This window comes from Perissodus microlepis, chromosome 20, assembly GCF_051167445.1.
Source record: "Perissodus microlepis isolate ML-2025 ecotype Zambia chromosome 20, ASM5116744v1, whole genome shotgun sequence".
NCBI classification, from domain to species: Eukaryota; Metazoa; Chordata; class Actinopteri; order Cichliformes; family Cichlidae; genus Perissodus; species Perissodus microlepis.
Genome location: NC_140480.1, coordinates 11,639,184 through 11,653,256, shown reverse-complemented (window position 1 = coordinate 11,653,256; position 14,073 = coordinate 11,639,184). Strand labels below are relative to the sequence as shown.

The 14,073-nt window shown below is 39.3% G+C and overlaps 2 protein-coding genes across 9 annotated transcripts in view; both read right to left on the bottom strand.

Annotated features, from left to right (window-relative positions):
* The window catches only part of ptpn11b (protein tyrosine phosphatase non-receptor type 11b), a 35,142-nt gene extending 28,508 nt beyond the window's left edge, over window positions 1-6,634 (bottom strand). Inside the window, exon 1 of one of the 2 annotated variants that reach the window (XM_084916690.1) lies at window positions 6,487-6,634. In XM_084916690.1, the coding sequence (XP_084772816.1) occupies window positions 6,487-6,500 (14 nt within the window). In that variant the 5' untranslated portion in view covers window positions 6,501-6,634. The remainder of the gene's footprint in view (window positions 1-6,486) is intronic. The other variant, XM_084916691.1, reaches the window with a different exon arrangement.
* Window positions 6,635-10,925: 4,291 nt separating this feature from the next.
* Window positions 10,926-14,073, bottom strand: part of agrn (agrin) — a 259,295-nt gene continuing 256,147 nt past the window's right edge. For all 7 annotated transcript variants that reach the window (XM_084918149.1, XM_084918152.1, XM_084918151.1 and 4 more), the window contains one exon: window positions 10,926-13,966. In XM_084918149.1, coding sequence (XP_084774275.1) covers window positions 13,806-13,966 — 161 coding nt within the window. In that variant the 3' untranslated portion in view covers window positions 10,926-13,805. The remainder of the gene's footprint in view (window positions 13,967-14,073) is intronic.

Below are 14,073 nucleotides of genomic sequence, written 5' to 3'. Positions count from 1 at the left end.
AAGCATGCCTGTCTAGGCCTGCTGACAAAAAGGTGATATACTTAGTAGCCACAGTGCAGCATGAAAGCCTCTGCTAGGACTATATTGGTCACAGACAAGCCTGGGGTGTGGATTTTGGTAACACTGCAGTTATTTTTAGCCCTGCTGATGATCTGGAGTATTTACATGAGGTGAAAAACCCACTTCAATAATTCCCTTCTGTGTAGAACAAGTCCTTTCAATGTAGTAGAAAATGCAGAATAAGAAAAACTGTGCCCACGTATGAATGAAAAGAAAAGAAAAAAAAAAAAAAAAACAGCAACGTTACTTACACATACAAGGCAAAACATAACTCACTGATTACAAAATTGCCTGTTGTGATAAGCAAAACTGTTAAAAATAACTGAGGGCAATCATAATTCTCTAAGCACGCAAAAACAAGTTATACTGTAGCACAGGGGACAGAGTTGTGGCTTTTACATCAACTAAATAGGACTTGGGAAGCTCTCGGTAAAAGCACCGAACATTAGTGGTTAATCAATAACTTGTGTTTTTTTTTTCCACAGACATATGCAAGCCTCTTTTTTAAACCATATAGAAATCACAGAAGCAGATATGGAAGGCAATTACTATAATCACTAAATGCCAGATTTGTCACTGTGAACGGCAAAAAATATGTAGAAAAAGCAATTCTAAATGCCTCGCTTTTTATCTTTAAATAACAAAATGGTAATATAAAATGGTTTATGAGATATTCTCTCTCTCACGCTACTATAAAAGCAAACAAATTTAAAGGGGCTTAACAGTTTATAAGGTACTGCTCACTGGCTTGCTTTAGGCATTTATTCCAGAGGAAAATGTTATCAATCACAAGCTTATCATTTAATGCAAATGCAGCCTGTGCTGATACTTTGCTAAGATTTTCTGCACCTCATTTTACTATGCAAAACCCAGGGAATGCTAGTTTAAATGTAATTCATGTTTAAGACCTGTAAGCTTGAAATAGGTTGGCGGTTAACACTACATAAATTCATATTGCACACACGACTTTCTGCATGTTTTAATCCACATTTGCTAATGTTCTGCATGTCTAACAGACTGCAGGATCACTTGGCTGATAAGAAAATTGGTAACTGGTTGATATGCTCAGATTGAAATCTGTCCAAATTAAGACAAGCATAGCTAACACGGCAGCAATGAACAGACATGTGGGATTTATCTTTCTATCAAATCCCCAGTTTGCTAAAGTGTCAGTGTGAAAAGTTATAGTTAGATGGTTAATATTAGTCAGAGGGGAGTCACTGACTAATTTTCTCCAGCTTACCTTTTACCAGAAAAAGCACTTTTTAACTGAACCATGAGATAAGCGTGACTAATATTCAAAGTCAGCTATCTACAGAGAGAAGTGGTAGCGGTGGTATTAACCTGATCAAAGCTGAACTCGGATTTGCACAACTATGAGTCTGGGAGGAATGAGGCTCTGATACATTAGATATCAAATATTTAGCATTTACCTAAAAAAAAACAAACAAACAAAAAAAAAAAACATGTCCCTTCTGCTTTTTAAGCAGGTTACCCTTAAACGTGGGATTCAAAGACTGCAGGCATGTAAAGCTGACATGCATGTAATGTTTTATCTAGTGTAGTCTATTAGCATTGTTTTGCGCCTGAATAAATGAATAAAATAAAAGCATGTATCTGGTTTTAAAGAAAAAAAAAGGTGTGTTCAGAGCACTCATGGAAATGTTGGCAGTGCTATCTTATTCCTCCACATGGGCTGTTGTTTTCCTGTCGGCTTATCGAAAAAACTGACTCACTGTTCTCAGCTGGTCAAATGAGTTTCAGTGACAGACGAGGTCTGTTCCATAAACAAAAGAGGGGCAGAGGTGGTTTCCAATAGTGGAAAGAGTTTGCAACACAGACGCAACTGGCAAAACAGAAATGGAAGTGCGATGTAAAGTGATTCATCATTACATCTTTCTCTGGGCCCACAGTTATGCTGAACTCATTACAATGCCTTATGATTGTTAAATTTATGGTACAGTCACAATGAGGGACAGTACAGATTGTTCCTTTATGATTTAACCGCCACAGACCTGCAGTGAAATAATAACAAAATACATGGAAACTCCGGACCTCCACAATATTATGATGAACTAAAACCCTTCCTGATATGGGGTTTCGGAGTAATATCATCAACAACAGAGTGGGCTGGTTAGATGGCACGTATTGTAGTATTGTTCCCCTGTGGTATTTCAGCTCAGGAAGTTCAGAACAGAGCTGCAGAGCAACAGTCATACACTGCAAAAACTCAGAATCTTAGCAAGTATATTTGTCTTGTTTCTAGTCAAAATAATCTTATCACAAGACAAAATGAACTAAAGGGTAACATCCCAGTAAGATATATTAACTAGTTTTTAGACAGTGGATCTTGAAACTAGAAATTTTTCACTGTTCCACTGGCGGATTTTTCTCTTATTTCAAGCAAAAATATCTTGTATTAAGTGAAAAAAATCTGCCAATGGAACAAGTGAAAATTTTCTAGTTTCAAGATCCACTGTCTAAAAACAAGTTAATGTATCTTACTGAGATGTTACTCTTCAGTTGATTTTGTCTTGTTTTAAGTGTGATGAGTTTATTTTGACTAGAAATAAGACAAATATACTTGCTAAGATTCTGAGTTTTTGCAGTGTATGTAGCTCAACCAGCGGCAAGGCATAGAAACTGGCAGAGATAAAAACCGCTTTAACCTCAGTGCTTTCTTCTCCTTCCTCTTAGCCTGGTGGCATTGACCTCTAGAGAAATTGGACTTAGTTGCCGCTAGTGTCCGCTAACTAACAATTGTTCATTAGGATTTTTGCTAATGTCTGTAAAAATGCAAGAACTTGGCTGCATGAAAAATAATGAACTTGAGCCTAAAAACAGAAACGACAGCATTTTTTCCCCACCCGTGTCGACTGAAGAAATTAACTGGCTAGCACTACTGAAATTCTAGAGCATCACTAGACACAATCTATCCAAAACTAATTTAATCCAGTAATCCGAAGCATATTCAGTGTTTGGGATACGAGTTAAATTTTAAAGTGAGTTACCAAACTATTACTTGTCTTTTGGTTCTATTTTAACTTGCAGACGTGCTTCATCTACTTTAAGTCTCCATGTGCGCACACGTTGTTTGGTTAAGCTCTTTATGTGTTTATTCAAAACCAAATAAATAACGAGGGGGGGACATCAAACTGAATGGACTCGCCAACATGACCGCAACAGTTTGATAAATAGGTAAGCTACTTTTCCAAGTTTACCATAGATTTCAATTTTACTCAACTGCTTATGCAAAGCTGAGACAAACACCGCACTATTATAAACAAAACTGTGCACGGTGTGTATATTCTCATACCAAGGTCTAACTAGAACTACAAGTGCAAGGGATGCAGGTGCTGCAACATCACCACCGCCATATTTTATTTAAGCAAAAGTTCAACTGTAATGGCTAGTAAATAATATATACTGAAGCATATAGCAGCAGTATGAAACATGAGTTAATATGAAACAAAGCATTAGACGGTTGGCCAAACAATGAAAAGGCAAACTGTGCACAGCTTTAACTCAAGCATGTTTCCACAGATCAGAGCAAATTTATCTTGTAGTGGCGTAGAAAATTATTCATGCTTTTCTACCTGAAAACCTGCGTAACTCAGCTTCAAGCTGTTCAGCCAGACTTCTGAAGAAAACCAGTTGTAACTTCCTGCTTACCAGTTTCTTTTAAAAGGCTACTCATGACCTATAAGGCTTTCCATGGCCCGATGCCAGAGTACAGTAATGAACTCTTAATTCCTTACTATCCAAAAAAAAGCCTCTGAGATCTGCTGGGCTAGTTCTGCTAGCCGTTCCAGAGTCCACATTAAGGTCAAAGGGTGACACAGTGTTTGCTGTACTGGCACCTCCACTTTCATGCAGTCTTCCAGTTAGTACTCAATCTGCCAAAAGAGTTTCTGCTTTGAAATCCTATCTTAAGACAGTTTTTAAACACACTTGCCTTCTTGTTTGACGACAAGTTTTCTGTTTCCACAATACACCCATAATTTTTAGTTTCTTTTTTTATTTATTATTCTGCCTTTTGGATGTTTTGTAAAGTTATTTTATATGCTTAATTGTGTACTTGCATATTGCTCGTGTTTTTTTCTTTTATTTCACTGATGGTTGTTTCTTACCGTTATGCTGCCTATGGACAGCACTTTGTGTTTGCAGCTTAGAAAAGTGCTGTACAAATGAAGGAGCTGGCTGTTCCCTCATTTCCCAAGAGGTCGCCACAGCGGATGGATCTGAATGTTAGCACAGATTTTCTGCCAGATGCCCTTTCCAACACAACCCTCCCATCTCTCCGGGTTTGGGACCGGTGCTAGTAATACACTAACTCATGCCTTCCCAAGACTGGGTTTGTGTCTCCTCATAGTCTCGAACGTGGAATCTTTCAAGTGTAAATACATTTTCTTCATTTTGAAAGTCTGCCACCAATTTAACATGATCCAACCTATCAGTATCAACAGTAAAATCTAGCTGCCAACATTGCATTTTCTTGATTCCACAACAGCCATCATGGGCAAACGAGGGGAAAAACAAAAATGTCAGCAGTCACCTTGTATAGAAAAGCTGTTTCCCCATCTCAAGTCTCTTATAATAGATTAATTTCTCGATAGTATGTGAAATGCCTCAAAAATAACCATAAGAAGAAACTGGAGAGGATCATCCATGAGCAAATCTAACACTTTGCATACAATAAACCCATTTGTCTTTATAGCCCTTAGTACAGCCTGCCTGCTGCAGCACTTAAATCTTCCTGTCTCAAGCCAGAGAAATCATTCAGGAGGATCTACAAATCATTACTAGTCCACAGATGTACATGTGATCTATATTATGCAGCCCAAGGGTTTTTTTTGTGTGTTTTTAAATAATACACTGTGACATGTCTGCCTCAGTATTAATTCATGGAAAGCAGGCAATCCTGTCACCATCAAACAGATTAGACTATAAAAGTTGCAAAGATCGTTACAGACAAATACTGTCAGTAAACTAACAACACACATGTGTACAATTCATGTACACATTATTAAATCCACTTAGTAATCACAGCTGGCAAAACTTAACCTTTTGTTAGTTCTTTTTTTCCTTCAAAGTTTAGACACAGCATTTTGATGAGCAGTTTCCTTACTGGTATCTCTCTATGTTTTAACCCAAACTCCCATTTGCTGTCGTCTTATATCGTTACCTTTTCCACCTCTGTCAGGATGGCACATTGTGATCTTTGCACGGTACCAACTCTGAGGGAGTATAGCAACAATTTCCTATATGTGTGAAGCCAATTTGTCTTATTGTGGACTGAACAACACCCAGATCTTTAGAAACATATTTAGCCTTTTTCAGCTTTGTGAAGCTTTTCTACAATCCTATGAAAGTGTTTCACAAGAACTGCACACCTACCATGCCTGTATTTATAGGAAAGGACACCTCTAGCACAACTGGCACTTCCAATCTCATTAATTAGAACACCTGACTCCACGTAGCTTTTAGAGAAACTCTTAAAACAAAAGTTCACTTATTCTTCCTCAGTCTGAACTGCCAGTTATTACCAAGTGTGTGCAATAAAGAGATAAAAAGTGCGCTGGTATGTGTAATTTTAGTTTATTCAGGCTGGCTCTGTCTAGATTTGAGACTTAGTCATAAAATCTGGTCAGATCTTTATCCAACTCGCATAGAAATCAGTTACTCAAAATGTGTCATAGGTGTTTCTTGGAATTCTGTAGTTTTGAAGAGTACCTGAACACTCAGGGACTCAAATTTGTGGTCACCCCAAGCTGACATACCTTCATTTGATGGATTACATTCACAGGACACTAAACCAGTTTATCCCACTGCGCACTCGGAAACAAAGAGCCATGAATGAGGCCATAAAATATGCGTTGTAAAAGACTTGCGTGAGGTGTTAAAAACTAAGGAAGTGTTTGTGATAATATGAAATATAATAAGGATTTATCAATAAGGATTTGCTTTCTCAGAAACAAATGGAAAAAAAAATTGTAGTTCTAAAAACAAAATGAAAATGTGAATTACTATAACAGCCTGGAAACAGTGAGGTCCAGGCTTAGGAGCGTTATTTAACTGTAGCAGGTCACGAAATTTGATACAATTTCCCATTTCTTTTAAACATTTAAGCATTTCCAGGCGGGTTAGAGCAGTAAAGTCGGTCTTATATCTCAGAGAAAACTCACATTTAAAACACAAGCCTATAATAGTTTCTTTGTATGTAGTTGGAAAGGCGAGGCATCAAGTAATAACGGGGTCTGTGGTACGGGGGGGAAAAAAGTTTAGGCGCCCTGCTCTCGAGCTGGCTGTCTCTCTATCGCTGACCGCTCGTGCAGTGATAATCTGAGAAGGCTCGCGCAGGCTCGCGCGGGCTGTGAAATATTACAGTGGGATTAGTGACCGTTTAAAAAGCAAACTCCAGCTCACCTGCGAGATGTCATAGCAGTCTCTGAAAGCTGTCAAGTGCCCTCAAACGTTCCCCTTCTGGCTCCGCGGAGTTGTTGTGAACACTGAGAGGATGTGTTGAACCTGCGTGCTGGGCTACACATAACTACCGACACGCCTTCCGGTTTTTACCTTCAAAACAAAGGCCTCATTTAAGGGACGGGGGCGTAAAAGGGAAACCCGGAGCGGATTCATTTTTATGTCAGGCTCTTGAACGAATATTACTTTTGAATTGCAATTTTATTTCGCCTTAAAAACTGAGATTTCAAGCTTCCACTTCTCTTGTTAAAAAATCAAATGATTTATTTATTTATTTTATTATTTCTACAAACTAATTCCGACACTGGTTTGTAGGTGTTTCTTTTGGGGGAGTAGATGTAGAAACCTGTGTAAATGTGGTGCACACCAAACGTCATATCTGACAAACTTCAAGATATTTTAGCCCCAGATTACTGTCTGGAGCTTATAACCAAAAGTAGATCGTTAAGCCCTCACTTCTGAAAAAACAAAAACACCTAAAAACTGCACACCTGTGGCTACTTAACTTAAAACAAGTGGCGTGTTTGCTGCTGTCAGCTGTCATTTCTGTCGCCATAGCTGCTTGTGCTAACTGTTAATGTTTAATATAATTATCAGTAGGAGGATAGTGAAGCTGTAAAGTAACAATATAAAACAGATTTTTTTTAAACAACTTATTAGTAATCAACCTCTTTTGTCTGCATAATTGTAAAGCTCAGCTACTGTCTTTACAGATAAAGCTTATCTATTTGTTTAGCATTAACATACAGATACACACACATACATAAAGAATGGTAGTGCTGGTGGTGCAGGAGTGGAGTAAGCACTGAGGCAGAGCAGCATTGACGTCACCAGCCTGTGGTTATCCGTGGAGGTTAATCTACTAGGGATGGATGGGCTTATGCAATTGTCTGTGAGCTCACAGGCTTCGCATGTATGGATTTGCATTTCCACTGTTTGACCCAGTGTTCTGCTGCATCCTGGAGACAAACAGAGATGATAGAGTGGGAATTTCTGCTCTGTCTGCAATTTCTAGTAGACGTCTCTCTCTCTCTGCCAGGTGCTGTGTGCTTCAGGCTGTATGAATGGGTTTGAACGCAGTTTATTGTTTAGGTGCGGTGATCAGTTAAAAATTATCCCGCCGCATGATGGGGAGGACATTACCTAATGATCGATACCTTGGTGGAAATTCATGAAGACGCTGAGAAATAACTTGTTTTAGTGTTAAAATTGAGCGAGAGACTTGAAAAACAAAGTCATTAGCATTTATTGGCTGGGATGCCCTTTGTATATTTTGTGCTGCACCTCCAGGTGCATATTTTAGTAGACAAGTGGTAGAAATTGACTTTGGCTTCTGCATGTGTTGGAGAACACGATCAGTCAGGCTTGAGAGTTTGTGTGTGATTTGTGTTGGGAGGTATTACAAATAGCTGCACTCATTCAGTTTTTATCACCCTGCAGACCCAGTGTCCTGTTGAATCTAGAGGGGGGTGTAAATGGACCTGAGAATACAAAGCCCAGTTTCCCTCGGGGCCTGGAAACCAGGATGTCCCCTCTACCCTGAGGCGGCTGCTTCTATATGCTAATGACCTTTGACCCCCATTTTTGCCTTGAGACTCGCAAATCTGCCTGCACAAAGATTGGAAGAAGTCTGGAAAGGCAAACAAAGAGGTCTTACACTGAGAGTGATGCAACTGGACAGCTGGAGCCCAGTCAGAGATAAAGAACTTTTATTACCATGTAGACATTTAAAAAAAAAAACAACAACAACAGAAAAACACAAACAAAACTGTAACCTTGGTGGTGGGAAGCCTTTTACACAGAGGGAAGAAGTGTTCGACTATGTCCCAAAACACAAATTTAGTCAAGATTTTTCAAAGAACAGCCTCTTCCATCATGCCATGGTGTTTGGCTTAGGTATGATCTGATGAAATGCGTTCCACTCTGACCTTTGAACAAACTGCACTCCCCAACATGTGCTTAAAAAAAAAATCTGAAAATCCTCTGTCTACCTCCAAAGCTCTTGCTAAACTCAGCTCTTCTCAGAGCCACTCGGTTTCTCAACACATTCATCAAAATGAGCTTCCTCCATCTCCTAGTTTCAGTGAATCCCGTCTCCCTGAAAAGGTTTGAGCTGAAACTGTCCACGCCCCGCTCTCTCCTCCGTGAGCCACCCGGGATCATCATTTAATTCCTTGTGTACATGTTCTGTTTTGTTTTGATTTAATTCCTGGAAAGAAAAAAAAACCCTTTAATCAAACTAGCAGTTATTAACTCGAAAATGATCTTTCCCTCAGTAGGATCCCTCACTGGGCAAAACTATTTCATCCACAGCATTTCATATAGTTTTAATTAACACAAGATGCGGTGTCTCTCTCTGTCATTAGCGAGGAATAAATTAAACTCATTAAATCTCGAGCTTAATGAAAATGCTTGAGACAGATTTGGGATGCGCTGAATGATGTATGAAGCTGTGCAGCAGCTAGTTTTTGTTCTTTTTGAATCTGGGACTTTCAATTAGCAGCAGGCCACCGCAGACTGCTGTTTGATGAGTTGAATTATAAGAAGTAAATATCACTCTAGCCAAAAAATGTTGTTTATAGGCGTGTTTACGAGCGTGTTTTTTGCTTTAATTGCTCTTAAAAACTGCTTGGCTTTGGATATATTGAATGTGAGCAGAAGCCTCTTGTTAGCACAGAGCTGTGACTACCTCAGTTTGTGGAGGAAGACTAATGATCCTGAGATATTCAAGGTTTCCACTAAACTGCACGTAAAATATTTTAAAACTGACCTGTATATGGAAATACCACAAGCAGCCTGAACCACTGATAAAGGCAGGACGGATCCATGCTTTCATGTTGTTTACACTAAATTCTGACCCCAGTCATCCAACCAGCCAACATTTTTCCAATCTTCAAATGTCCAATGTTTTAGAGCCCATTTGAATTGTATCCTCAGTTTCCTGTTCTTAGCTGACTGGAGCGACACACGCTGTGGTCCATCTGGTCCCATGTGCTGTGTTCAGAGATGGTCTGGTTGTAAAGAGTGGTTAACTGAGTTACTGTTGCTTTCCTGTCAGTTCAAAACAGTCTTGTCCCCTCTCCTCTGACCACTGGCATCAAGACGGCATTTTTGCTCATAGAAATGCTGCTCAGTAGATATTTTACTTTTTTGGATAATTCTCTGTAAACCCCAGAGATGGTCATGTGGGGAAGACCCAGTAGATCAGCAGACAGGCTGGTCTGAGTATTGTAGTCATGGAACAACAGTGCTGCATTCAAAGTCACTTAAATAGCCTTTCTCCCTCATTTTGATGCTCAGTTTGAACTCCAGCAGCTGCATGTCTACATACCTAAATGCAGTGGGTTTTGGCCACGTGACTGGATGATTAGATATTTGTGTTAGCATCCAGTTGAATAGCAAAAAGGCCGTTCCCATTAGGTAAAACAATAATGAGTTGGTTGTTGCTGAGGGCACTTGTTCATGTAACACCAGTTCTTAGAATAATCAAGTCCCCTGTATATATATTTAAAAAATCCTAGTTGTTCACATAAATCAGCAGTGCATCATCTCGTCACGTGAAAATATGTGAGCTTTAAAGCAAAGTCTGCAGTGACCAACTCAGCCACAGGCTACACTAACATCTGCTAAGGAGCACTGCTTGTGGTAAATGGGGAACTGGCACAAATCTCTTTAGTGATGACAACTTTGATTTAGTTTTTTCAGACAGGAAATGGTGTCAGTTGGTTTGAGTTGGAGTGACCTCTTACACAGCTACATGACAAGGTGTTTATTACAAGCTCCTTCATCCACGCACTCTTCCTTTTCTGCCATCAGTTTGAAGTAATCCAACAATTTTGTCCACTGCTACCTGGGTGAAACAATTTAACAATTCAAGCTGTTGACGCTGGAATAATGAAATAACTAGCCCAAAGTTCTGATCCATACTTAATTGGGAATCTCTGGAAGATTAGCAACTCTATTCTGTTGAAAAGAACAAAATCAAACCAGGGAAATGTGAGATATTGGTAAGGCCCCACGAGCACAGATGTGCTAAAATCATTCCAAGAAAATGACCTGTATACTTCCTACTGGTTGAAAGTTGTAACCATTAATATTTCAGTTTCCAAGCTGCTTTTTTCCTGCTAAAATAGCAAACTGTTGTCTAATTTAGATCACTGTACTTTCTGGAATGAATCATTCAAATGTTGCCAAAAGAGTGCTATAGCCACAACTGGGCCTAGTATTCCCCTAATGTTTGAACTGAACTGAACTGAATTATGCAGGGTGGCAGGAAAACGTAAGTGCTGTAAGTTCTGACCTGTAATCAGTAATCAAAATAAATATTGAGCTTTGATGCGGCACAAATGAGGACAAAATGAAGATGACAGACAAGATGAGACTCCATTTGGTTGACGGTTTATTTCATGGTGGTAGGAACACAAGACAAAGGTCATAAAGTTAGTAATGTTCAGGTCATGCCACTCTTATCGGTGCACTGCCCTTTGACGAGGTTTGCGCAGTCAGACAGTAGTTTACAGAGGCCAGACATGGAGGGTAATCCACATGTAGACATAAATAAGGAACAGAAAATAGATTCAAAAATCAGTAAATAGAAGATTTTTTTTTGTAAAAAGCCAGATGGGATATTTGCGTAAGCCCTCTGGGATATTTTTTTCATATGAGTATGAGCATTATTACTAATATAGTCATTATTATTATTATTATTTTGTATTACTCATTTACATTATCAGAATGAGGCTAATACACTGGCTAAAGTAACAAAACAGTTACATGGATAACGTCTTCGTCACCTGCTCGCAGTTCAAGATGACTGGTTTTTAAGGCAATTCATAGTTTCCATCCAAACCATACATGGACTGCAATTGTCTTTTTTATGTGTGTGTGTGTATTCTCGAGTCCAAGTGGTTCCACCTGAAGTGGTCAAACTCCAAGAAGAGTGTAATAAAATAAGACCAGTTTAAGCTTTGAGAGAGTGACTGCTGGAATTTTAAAAGCATCTTGGGACACTAGAAGAGGGATTCCTGTCCTGGTGCGGACGCCCAAAGAAACAAACGCACACAATCAGCTTCAGTGCTATTCCTCCCCCATTTACAGAAGTATAGAGCATCGTGTGGGTGAACAGACAAAAGTCAGACATGGCTCCAGTGTATAGTACTAAAAACATAAACCTCCACAGATCACACGTTGTTGCTAAATTTACACTTAAAAATTGCAGGGCTGTACAAAAACAGGTTGCTTGATGACTTTTAAGGAGGGAAAGATAATTAGGAACCTAAGAGAGAAAAGGAAACGAACAAACGAAAAAGTACAAGACCATTTGATACTCAACCACGAACAGGCATGATTTAGTCTCAGAATATTGCCAAGGTTCTCATATCAAAACAAGTGTCTTTCAGTCATTCATCGAAGCTTATTGTGGTTCAGCAAAGACGACTCCACGTTGCAACAGTTCACTGAATTGTACAGGATTCGCACTAGTTAAACAAACCCATGCGTTACTAGGTTAGATCGCAAGTACTGAAGGATTATGTATGTTTTCCCAGTTTTTTGCGGCTGCTATGGCTTCAAAGGGTCACAATAGCGTCAAAGTCTCTCTCTTTTTCTCTCTCTTTCTTTCTTTCTTTCACTCAACAGCCGAAAGACGGAAAAAAAAAAAGATTCCTCCAGGAATGTTCCTAGGTGAAATACAAAAACATGAATTTAAGTCTCAGGTAGAGTTTTTTTTCTCTTTTTCTGTGAAGATTTTTTTCTCTTTGTGTTGACTGACTGCTGTTTGACAGGACATTCCCAAGAGAAGTGGCTCTCGTGATAAGATCTCCCCTTGCCTCCTTTCTGTCTGTCCTTTTCTTCAGTCTTTGCTTTCAGCACCTCCTTAAGGTCAGATATGGTAATAACTCTTCCCTTAGACGCCATTAAAGGCCCTGCAAAAACTAACTGCTCCCGAGAATAATACAGAAATATATATCTATCACAAACAAAACAAAAAACAAAAAAATGAGGAATGACCAGACTTTAAAGATGTCTGTGAAGCCTGTACTTTCTGAAATCACTGAGAAGTGAAAATAAAAGAAGAAAAAAGAACCTCGATTCGTTTAAAACAAGAACAAAAAACGCCCCCCTCCCCCGACTCCCAGTTATTCAAAATAGATTCTTTTTCTTGGACTCAAACAAACAAACAAAAAAACCCCCAGATTTTTCAAACCAACACTGCAGAAGTGCATGCATTTATAGTGGTCATCATTAGTTCATCTGCTGATTGTAGAACAGAACGCACAATAGTACAGGAGAAGCACAATTTCTCCAATGAGAACCCATCTTACATATTCACAGTCTCAGGTATTATTTATATACTCTATATTTATAACATCTATCCATGTCTGTGATTCATGTCTTGACTTATGACTAATAATATGCAAGTCATTGTTGCACGCAGTGCTCTCTCTCTCTCTCTCCGTCACATCGGGTTGCGGTGTTAGTGAGTCATATTTCAAAACTAAAGGCTTGGATGGGATTCAGATCGAGTGGAGAGTTTTTTCTTTTCTTTTTTTTCCTCTTTTCAGGGTGCTGTGAGATGGGGTTGATCGAGTGCTTATGACTGTGTACTTTCTCACTGTAGCAGCTTGACTGATTTCTGAAAAGTCCCATTAGGAAAATACAGTGGACTGAATACCAGGGCTGAATACAGAGTTTCTTGACTGTAGTCGGCAGCTGGCTGCAGCATTGAAGAAACGCACGCACCAGCTACAGCATCCATCTCTCGTGAGGGAATGTGTGTCTATCAAAGATGTATAGGCCATGCTTGGGGAATGTGGAACGGCAGATATGGCACCGAGACAAGGCAGTAACCGGAGATCATCAGCAGGGTCCACCGTGTTCAAGTAAAGGATGAGAATAAAAAATAATAAAAAACAAAAAACTAGTAGGGCTGGTTTTTTTTTTTAAAGATTCTTTTAAAACATCAAATGTGACATGGATTTAATATCTGTTGTTTTCACCGAGGTGCCTTCTTTTTGGAAAAAAAAATGAAGGGCCTTGAAAGAAAAGGAATTTTTTTACTGTGAACGGAGGTGCGGATAAGAGCAAAATATATAAAACAAAAATGAAAACAACATATTCATTTTCTTTCCATATAAAAAGCGATGAGAAGTATACAAAAATAGAAAATAATTACAGCAGGAGACATGGGCGCTATAGAGGGTGCGGGTGGGAGGGTTTCTTTTTCTTTTTCATTGCTTGCGATATTTCTGTCTCTGCTGGAGTTATTTGGCGGCGGAACAGTGTAATATTCTGGGGCTGTTTAAGGCATCCTCCACCAGGTGGAGATCCACCCCGTCCACCACCACGTCCTTAATGCAGCCAACGAAACCAGTGCTGTAGGCCTTAGGCAACCGGCGGGCAACCGGCAGCTCCTCCAGACCACCTGAGGAGGGACAGGAGACGAGGTTACTTTGACTGTGAGTCACTTAAAAGGTTATTTCAGTCAAATCAGCCAGCAGTTCCTTTTTAACTTTAAACTTTTCTTTTTCT